Raw genomic sequence first — 10196 nt, 5'->3', positions numbered from 1 at the left:
CTACTTCGGTTCTTAGTCCTGACTACGAATATGAAGCTATGCTAATTACAACGATTATTTGGTTGTTCTTTCCATGTAACTGGTGGAACTTCGGGACGTTCCTTGGATGGAATACCCAATCCGGTTCAAGGCTACCAGTTTTGTACAAAAAGACCATAACGTGTGGTTTGTAAACAGCAGCTGCTCTGATTGTTACTAAATAAATATTTTTGTTCAAAGAGATCGCCAGGAAATAGGAGACAGATGGGTGGGACGTTTTTAGATCACAGGTAAGGGCGGCCGGGCTGCTTAGCAAAATTCAAAATGGAGACGTCTGTAACCGAATGTTTGGTGTATTTTGAGACAAATTTTAAGGACTAGGTTACTCTTTAGAATTCCACACTGCCGTAGCGTCAAAATTCCTTAATTCTTTTGTATGGCGAAGACACAAATCATTTCCTTTTGGAACATGCATTCCCTTGAAATTAACATTGCACAGTCAAATAAAGCCACTTCTATTCAGCAATTAGTCTTTATTACGGTTATGGCAATATTTACTACAGAAACATTTCTACTGATCCCTCCTCCAAGCTACTTGCCATGGGTGCTGTAAATACTGCAAATATAAACAGAAAAATGATTTTAAATCACACGATGACGGCTATTTAAGGGAATTGAAGTTTGTCCGTATAACCCAAGCAAATCTTCGACACTCCTATGCACGCTCGTTTCGCTTAGATTCTTGTGGCTTTTTTGATGTTTTTTCAATTCTAACCTTGCAAGGCGTCATTTGTAATGTATTTTCCACAATGATGCGTTTCCTTACCTTCTTTCGGCCGGCACCTCTTCACCTGAAACTGAACAATTAAATAATAATTTGGTAAGCTTAGTTTCGCCAGGATTATAGATTAACTTCAAGGCATGAGGCACGGCGGAGGAAAAATTAGCTATTGTCTAACAGACATCTTTATCCAAGTTATTAATTCATAGTCAAAAAGTTATGCAAGTAAACAAGTGGATCGAAAATTAACCTTTTTGTCCCGTTCAATAGCCCGGCATTCCATCACCTGAAAACAACCAAGTAATAATTAAATAAGCTTAAATTCACAATGTTAAAAGACTTGTGGACAAGTTTTCTTAGCGAAAAATAAAGGCACGAGGCACAGCGGAGGAAATATTTTCAGGCAAAGCGACAAAAAAACTATCCATTTTCTAAACAGCCCTCATTATTCAGGTTATTAATCATTAGTCAACTAACTATGCAAGTGAACAAGTGGATAGGAATTTCACCTGGTTGTTCCCTTCTTTCGGCCGCCATTGCTTCAGCCGAAAACAATCAAATAATAATTTAGTAAATTTGTTTTCGCACTGATCAAAGTCTTGTGACAATTATTGATAAAAAAAAAAACTTTCGGCCGTGTCTAAACAATCGGCAATTGTCTAAACAATCAATAATTATTAACTATTAATTACAAATTATAAGTCAACAAGCTATGCAAGTGAACAAGTGGATAGGATTTCACCTGGTTGTTCCCTTCTTTCGGCCGCCATTGCATTAGCTGAAAACAATCAACTAATAATTTAGTAAATTTGTTTTCGCACTTATCAAAGACCTCTGACATTTATTGATAAAAAAAACCTTAAAAAAAGCATGAGGCACAGCAAGATAAAAATTATCAATTGTCTAAACAATCAATAATTATTAATTATTAATTACTATTTATAAGTCAACTAACTATGCAAGTGAACAAGTGGATAGGAATTTCACCTGGTTGTTCCCTTCTTTCGGCCGCCATTGCATTAGCTGAAAACAATCAACTAATACTTTAGTAAATTTGTTTTCGCACTTATCAAAGACCTCTGACATTTATTGATAAAAAAAAACCTTAAAAAAAGCATGAGGCACAGCAAGATAAAAATTATCAATTGTCTAAACAATCAATAATTATTAATTATTAATTACTATTTATAAGTCAACTAACTATGCAAGTGAACAAGTGGATAGGAATTTCACCTGGTTGTTCCCTTCTTTCGGCCGCCATTGCATTAGCTGAAAACAATCAACTAATAATTTAGTAAATTTGTTTTCGCACTTATCAAAGACCTCTGACATTTATTGATAAAAAAAACCTTAAAAAAAGCATGAGGCACAGCAAGATAAAAATTATCAATTGTCTAAACAATCAATAATTATTAATTATTAATTACTATTTATAAGTCAACTAACTATGCAAGTGAACAAGTGGATAGGAATTTCACCTGGTTGTTCCCTTCTTTCGGCCGCCATTGCATTAGCTGAAAACAATCAACTAATACTTTAGTAAATTTGTTTTCGCACTTATCAAAGACCTGTGACATTAATTGATAAAAAAAACCTTAAAAAAAGAATGAGGCACAGCAAGATAAATATTATCAATTGTCTAAACAATCAATAATTATTAATTATTAATTACTATTTATAAGTCAACAAGCTATGTAAGTGAACAAGTGGATAGGAATTTCACCTGGTTGTTCCCTTCTTTCGGCCGCCATTGCATTAGCTGAAAACAATCAACTAATAATTTAGTAAATTTGTTTTCGCACTGATCAAAGACTTGTGACAATTATTGATAAAAAAAACTTAAAAAAAGCATGAGGCACAGCAAGATAATAATTATCAATTGTCTAAACAATCAATAATTATTAATTATTAATTACTATTTATAAGTCAACTAACTATGTAAGTGAACAAGTGGATAGGAATTTCACCTGGTTGTTCCCTTCTTTCGGCCGCCATTGCATTAGCTGAAAACAATCAACTAATAATTTAGTAAATTTGTTTTCACACTGATCAAAGACTTGTGACATTTATTGACAAAAAAAACCTTAAAAAAAGCATGAGGCACAGCAAGATAAAAATTATCAATCGTCTAAACAATCAATAATTATTAATTATTAATTATATTTATAAGTCAACAAGCTATGTAAGTGAACAAGTGGATAGGAATTTCACCTGGTTGTTCCCTTCTTTCGGCCGCCATTGCATTAGCTGAAAACAATTAACTAATAGTTTAGTAAATTTGTTTTCGCACTTATCAAAGACCTGTGACACTTATTGATAAAAAAACCTTAAAAAAAGAATGAGGCACAGCAAGATAAATATTATCAATTGTCTAAACAATCAATAATTATTAATTATTTATTACTATTTATAAGTCAACAAGCTATGTAAGTGAACAAGTGGATAGGAATTTCACCTGGTTGTTCCCTTCTTTCGGCCGCCATTGCATTAGCTGAAAACAATCAACTAATAATTTAGTAAATTTGTTTTCGCACTGATCAAAGACTTGTGACATTTATTGATAAAAAAAAACCTTAAAAAAAGCATGAGGCACAGCAAGATAAAAATTATCAATCGTCTAAACAATCAATAATTATTAATTATTAATTATATTTATAAGTCAACAAGCTATGTAAGTGAACAAGTGGATAGGAATTTCAACTGGTTGTTCCCTTCTTTCGGCCGCCATTGCATTAGCTGAAAACAATCAACTAATAATTTAGTAAATTTGTTTTCGCACTGATCAGACTTGTGACATTTATTGATAAAAAAACCTTAAAAAAAGCATGAGGCACAGCAAGATAAAAATTATCAATTGTCTAAACAATCAATAATTATTAATTATTAATTACTATTTATAAGTCAACTAACTATGCAAGTGAACAAGTGGATAGGAATTTCACCTGGTTGTTCCCTTCTTTCGGCCGCCATTGGATTAGCTGAAAACAATCAACTAATAATTTAGTAAATTTGTTTTCGCACTGATCAAAGACTTGTGACATTTATTGATAAAAAAAAACCTTAAAAAAAGCATGAGGCACAGCAAGATAAAAATTATCAATTTTCTAAACAATCAATAATTATTAATTATTAATTACTATTTATAAGTCAACTAACTAAGCAAGTGAACAAGTGGATAGGAATTTCACCTGGTTGTTCCCTTCTTTCGGCCGCCATTGCATTAGCTGAAAACAATCAACTAATAGTTTAGTAAATTTGTTTTCGCACTTATCAAAGACCTGTGACACTTATTGATAAAAAAACCTTAAAAAAAGAAGGAGGCACAGCAAGATAAATATTATCAATTGTCTAAACAATCAATAATTATTAATTATTTATTACTATTTATAAGTCAACAAGCTATGTAAGTGAACAAGTGGATAGGAATTTCACCTGGTTGTTCCCTTCTTTCGGCCGCCATTGCATTAGCTGAAAACAATCAACTAATAATTTAGTAAATTTGTTTTCGCACTGATCAAAGACTTGTGACATTTATTGATAAAAAAAACCTTAAAAAAAGCATGAGGCACAGCAAGATAAATATTATCAATTGTCTAAACAATCAATAATTATTAATTATTTATTACTATTTATAAGTCAACAAGCTATGTAAGTGAACAAGTGGATAGGAATTTCACCTGGTTGTTCCCTTCTTTCGGCCGCCATTGCATTAGCTGAAAACAATCAAATAATCATTTAGCAAATTTGTTTTCGCACTTATCAAAGACTTGTGACATTTATTGATAAAAAGAAAACTTAAAGAAAACATGAGGCCCAGCAAGATAAAAATTATCAATTGTCTAAACAATCGATAATTATTAATTATTAATTACTATTTATAAGTCAACTAACTATGCAAGTGAACAAGTGGATAGGAATTTCACCTGGTTGTTCCCTTCTTTCGGCCGCCATTGCATTAGCTGAAAACAATCAAATAATAATTTAGCAAATTTGTTTTCGCACTGATCAAAGACTTGTGACATTTATTGATAAAAAGAAAACTTAAAGAAAACATGAGGCCCAGCAAGATAAAAATAATCAATTGTCTAAACAATCAATAATTACTAATTATTAATTACTAATTGTAAGTCAACAAGCTATGCAATTAAACAAGAGGATAGGAATTTCACCTGGTTGTTCCCTTCTATCGGCCGGCATTCCTTCAGCTGAAAATAATCAAATAATAATTTAGTAAATTTGTTTTCGCACTGATCAAACACTTGTGACAATTATTGATAAAAAAAAAATTAAAAAAAGCACGAGGCACAGCAAGATTAAAATTATTAACTGTCTAAACAATCAATAATTATTAGTTACGAATTATAAGTCAACAAGCTTTGCAATTAGACAAGTGGATAGGAATTTCACCTGGTTGTTCCCTTCTTTCGGCCGCCATTGCATTAGCTGAAAACAATCAAATAATAATTTAGTAAATTTGTTTTCGCACTGATCAGACTTGTGACATTTATTGATAAAAAAAACCTTAAAAAAAGCATGAGGCACAGCAAGATAAAAATTATCAATTGTCTAAACAATCAATAATTATTAATTATTAATTACTATTTATAAGTCAACTAACTACCCGTCAACTACCCGTCCTTGTTCTCCCGACTTTTGCCTCATAACTCTTCTCCCCATTACATATTTTCTTTCTACTCCTAAATAGCAAAGTAACATCCTATACCTGGTTAGTCTGTCTATTTTAATTATCTTCTCGCTAGAAAATATATAAATGTTGCAAAGAGAAGTTACAAGTTGCCTTTTTCTGCGAGTTTCAGAGTTGAAAAATTCTTTTACCTGTCACAAAGAAGTCCATGGCACACATTGCCACGATACAAAGCACCAAAACTGTGGACATTTTCATGTTTATCTTGCTTTCGCTGTATTGAATTGACAAAACCAAACGGAAAACGTGAAAAATCAATGAGTGGTGGGTGTTCCTTAAGGAGGGTGGGTAGTCAGCTTTAGTTTGCCAACAAGTCGTTTTATAAGAGGAAAGAGGATATCAAAATTTTAAATTTTAAAAATTGTCGCCACATCGTTTAGTCTTCTCTGTTGTTATGGTTACAGAAGTGAGATTATCACATGCGCAGACGTTATTCAGCACTTTCGACGAGGCTTGTCATCCTTAAAATTGAAAGGCCAATTTTTCAGTGCGTTCTTCGTAAGAGCGTACAGGGGCGACAGGTAACATTCGTCAACGCTTCTTGCTTTCTCCGTCCCTATGTCCGAAGGCTGACAGTATTTTTCTTTTCTTAAACTACTCCAAGAGATTGACGGGGAAGAAAAAGAAGTGACACCGAACTGACAAATATTGTGAAGAACAGGGCAGTCAATTGATCTTGCAAAAAACTCGGAAATTTCATGAAGGGCTTTGAAAAAAGTTTGAAGTAATAAAAATTAGATACTCTCGTGTAAATAAGGCGTGTCTTGATAAGCGGGCTGAGTTAATTCCAACAACAGCTCATACTATTAGGAAGGATGGTTTTAGTTAAGGAAATGTTCTATTTAAGTAGATCTTTACGCCTTTGTAATCTAGAGTTCAGCCCTGGATATCCATTCTCTACTAGTAAGAAAAAGCTAAGAAAATTGTGGAAGAACTACCGCATGGAATGAAGAAAGCAACTTACTTTACACGCCTTGTCACAAGATTCTGAAAGCCTCTCGAATTCTTCGCAGCAGCTCGGACGAGAATGAGTAACTTATGATCAAACAAGAATGTTTGCCGCTTTTTAAAGTGATTTTAGATGCAAAAAAAAGTCATTTTTTTTAAAAGTGCTTGAGGCGACGCATTTTATGCCATAGTCACGATCACACTTCCGTGCCCAGGAAGGGTGATGGACTTGAGTTTCATTTTATGTTAAACTTGATCATGATAAAAATGAAGAATCTAAGTATATTTCAGATGTTATTTTCAAAATGTGATTGAAAAAGGTCCAACCCGAGACGTTACTAATAGAAACGATTGCTGTCGCTGCAAACAGTTGTGTTGCCAGAGGTCAAATGACGTAAATTAAAAGTCTAAAGAAATCGTAGACCTGAGAGTATGATATTCGTTTCTCTCCCAGTGTAAATTAATACTATATATGTATATATACTTCTATGTATAGGTATAAAAATCTCTAACGGTGAAAGGACATTAAACTCTGTTAATCTTTCCTGCTCTGTCTGTCTTAGTTGCAAGTTTGAAGCTAAGCTCAGGTTGAAGATCCATTAGAGAGAACGACTCAGTTACGGCAAGCGATTTCTTCCTTTAGTCACACCTTCTCGTATCGTCTTCGTAGTCAAATGTACTATATTCGAGGAGGAATTGTGGTGTTTCATCAATATCTACGTGATAGAAACCAATATCATACCCATAAGCGCACGAACCATTGTTTTTGAAATTCATCTGACCTCTGGCAACACAAATGTTTGCTTTAACGAAGGTAATTGCTGTTAGCTACAGCTATCATCTTCGTTAAAGCAAACATTTGTGTTGCCAGAGGTCAGATGAATTCCAAAAACAATTTGACTTACTCCGAGCGGCATACATCACATAATATACCAATCAATGTTATTTTATCATAATGCTCATGTAAAATTGCGCTTTCTGTTTAGAAAGAAGCCTGTGTTTCTTACTTTCTAGCCTCGAGCGTTTCTCCGAAAAAGGAAACTGATATTTAGCTTCAGATAAATTGAAAATGGTAAACACGGACGCCGGTAGGCATGACTTTTATGATCACGTTGACATTTATGATAACCGCCCTTGGTTAGCCGCACGTCATACAGCGCCGGACTGACGCGCGGAAGGTCGAGGGTTCAAATCTTAGACTGGACCAACACTTAGGGACTAAAATAAAACTGAGGAGAATGTGCTGGCTTTGTTATGAAATCGGCAAATGGATAGATATTCTATTCTACGATAAATTGCAAGCCCCGTCTCCTGCATCTTCTCTATACTGGTTAGCAGGGGACGTTTAAGGACTTACGCACTTTTATAAAGAGTAAGGAGCGTTGGTCCCAGTGTTGTGGTCTGGCCTTGTCAATGTTTACACAGGCCCTCATTTAAACCAGCTCTGAGCTGAACCGGGCCAGCCTGTCTAAATGTCGCAAATACGTACACGTCCACACGCATCTGTATGTCGACGAATTTTTTAAAGCGTAGTAAGTTGATGCATCTGCTGTACAAACGTTGTATATTTTTTAATTAATAAAAAATATCCATACGTGTAGCGATAGCGTTTTTCGGCCATTATGATTCTGAACTACGAGTACAGAAAAAGAAACTGTTTCGCTCCCGCTGCCTAAACAACGATTTCCACGTACAATGGTACATTACTTCACCACGTGCATATTTGTCCCACATGATAGTGAAATTTTGGAGAAAACTAAAAGCGATGCTATTAAGACCTAAGACGAAAAGAGGAGCTACAAAATTTCGAAATAGACCGTTTTTTAACAGGGAAGCAAAATAAAATTTGAACACCATTTTTTTATCGCAAAAATGCAGCTTGGGCACACAGGTTGTGCTACAAATATGGTGTTATGTGCATGTGGCGGAAAGTCTTAAGCGATAGGTGTCTACTGAAGTTTGTTTGTTAGTTGTTTGAGTTGATAGAGGATGTCAACGGTCTAAATGGTCCAAAATTGGGGGCACATCAACTGATGTATTCTGTTGCCATGTATTCAGATACGAGAAAGTGGCATGCGCAGACGTTATTCAGTCTTGTCGACGTGGCTCTCCTCATTTCTGAAATGAAACGGCCAGTCCTTGCCAAGTTTTCCATAAGAGGTGTCTTGATAAGCGATCTGTTGATTATAGAGTCGGCTGCTGTTAAAAAAAAAATGAAGGGAGAGTTGATTTTACGAACAAGTGAGAGACTTTAGCGTAACAAAGCTCGAACATAAATTAACAGTCATGTTCACGTGCAATCATGTTCTGTTCATAATGTATATCGAATATCAGTTCACATTTTGGAGAAACGCTCGACGTAAGGAAATGGGAAAACTCAGGGTTCCTAGCATAACCATCAAAAGCACTTCTCTTTTGATCACATTTCACTTCGATTGAGCATAAATGCCATTTGAAATGGCCATTTTGTTAAAATGATGTAAACAGCTGTTTTGCCAGAGGTAAGATGACTTTCAAAAACAATGATGTAACTAGTAACAATCTTCTTCGTTGATGTAAACAGCTGTTTTGCCAGAGGTAAGATGACTTTCAAAAACAATGACTGTAAGCGCTTGAATATATAATAATCGTTTCTATCGTACAGATATTGATGAAATACCAAAATTTCTGAAACTCCTTCATCAAAATCCAATATTCCTCCTATTGAACAATTACATTTGTACAAGTAAATTCGACTAAGTTATTATGGTCATTGGTCTATGAACGTATCACGGCTTTTCGCGAACGTTCTTTTCGTTTTTTTCGGATTGAACAACATATTCTAATTTAAAATCGACTTTTTTAAAAGAAAATAAGCTTTATGTGGAGAGCTTGTCTTATATGTATGAAACTTTTCTTCATGCAGTTCTTACGTGCCTTTGATCTTTGCATCCGGTGTTCTTTCGGTGTTTTTGATTTACTGATATGGAATTGGTATTTAAATAATAAATTTTGAATTAAATATCGACTCGTAGACACAAACTTATCTATTCGTCTTGAAAATGTCTTTGCCAATGAGCGAAACAGACCAGTAAGAACGTCAATTATGAAAACATGAACGAAGAATATGCGACTTGGCTAATAATGCGTCCAAATGAATGCTGGGATTGGCCAACCCTGCACCAGGTCCCTCAAGGGACCTGGGCGTGTTTTTTCGCGCGGCTTCGATCTTTATGGTATTTGTGGGAGACGCCTCCCAAATTCTTTAATGACATTGTATGTTAGCAAACCATTTTTGCCTTTCTCTGATGGGCCAAGGAGATCATTTATCTGTGTGGGAATGTGAAAATTACCTTAGAAATCCCGAAAAGTACTAAATTTCAACTAAAACCTTCTATTTCGGGTTCATGTAGAAGTCTGTAATAAGTTGTTACACTTACCTTTCCATCCCGTTTCGCACAGCCTTGATCTTTTTTGCTATAAAGTCTTGAAAGGCTCTCAAAAGTGTGTGTTTGCAGACCCTCTTTCGCTCCATGATGGGCTGAGGATAACATGGAATGCGAATATTACAATAAGCCAAGATATCCTGTAAGTTACTTAAATTTAAAGAGAAATATGTTATTTACATTTCGCGGTAAAACGTTTTGTTCAAGAAATTTTCAGCTTCCACCACGGTTGTATCAGCGTTTTTTTACATACGCATATACTCACAAACATAAAAAATTGAGGTTGACCTTGTCAAGTAGCTGGTCACAGGAAGAGCTGTAATCCTTAAGTAATGTGAGTATGCGTTTAGTTAAAGCC

General features: G+C 34.6%; 1 protein-coding gene and 1 long non-coding RNA gene across 13 annotated transcripts; both read right to left on the bottom strand.

The window, feature by feature from the left end:
* Positions 1 to 492: 492 nt before the first annotated feature.
* On the bottom strand, positions 493 to 6559 carry LOC113675257 (uncharacterized). Of its 12 annotated transcripts, XM_089208887.1 has the most exons (11): positions 6430 to 6559; positions 5597 to 5679; positions 5168 to 5203; positions 4930 to 4965; positions 4684 to 4719; positions 4438 to 4473; positions 4193 to 4228; positions 3703 to 3738; positions 1011 to 1046; positions 806 to 836; positions 493 to 595 (listed from the first exon to the last, which is right to left on the bottom strand). In XM_089208887.1, exons 2-9 carry the CDS (start codon positions 5661 to 5663, stop codon positions 1024 to 1026), a joined length of 306 nt encoding a protein of 101 aa, XP_089065013.1. In that variant the 5' UTR covers positions 5664 to 5679; positions 6430 to 6559; the 3' UTR covers positions 493 to 595; positions 806 to 836; positions 1011 to 1023. The 12 variants fall into 12 exon arrangements, with proteins under 12 accessions (XP_089065013.1, XP_089065015.1, XP_089065014.1 ...); XM_089208889.1 differs by lacking the exon at positions 4684 to 4719; XM_089208888.1 differs by lacking the exon at positions 4930 to 4965.
* A 1404-nt stretch (positions 6560 to 7963) lies between these two features.
* LOC149044345 (uncharacterized) lies at positions 7964 to 9975 on the bottom strand. Its single transcript, XR_016187467.1, has 2 exons — positions 9833 to 9975; positions 7964 to 8612 (listed from the first exon to the last, which is right to left on the bottom strand). It is a non-coding gene; the product is annotated as an uncharacterized LOC149044345 (long non-coding RNA).
* Positions 9976 to 10196: the final 221 nt, after the last annotated feature.

Source organism: Pocillopora damicornis, chromosome 6 (assembly GCF_964200805.1).
Source record: "Pocillopora damicornis chromosome 6, jaPocDami1.2, whole genome shotgun sequence".
Taxonomy (NCBI): Eukaryota; Metazoa; Cnidaria; class Anthozoa; order Scleractinia; family Pocilloporidae; genus Pocillopora; species Pocillopora damicornis.
The sequence above is the reverse complement of the archived record's forward strand: the minus strand, read 5'-3'. Positions and strand labels throughout refer to the sequence as shown.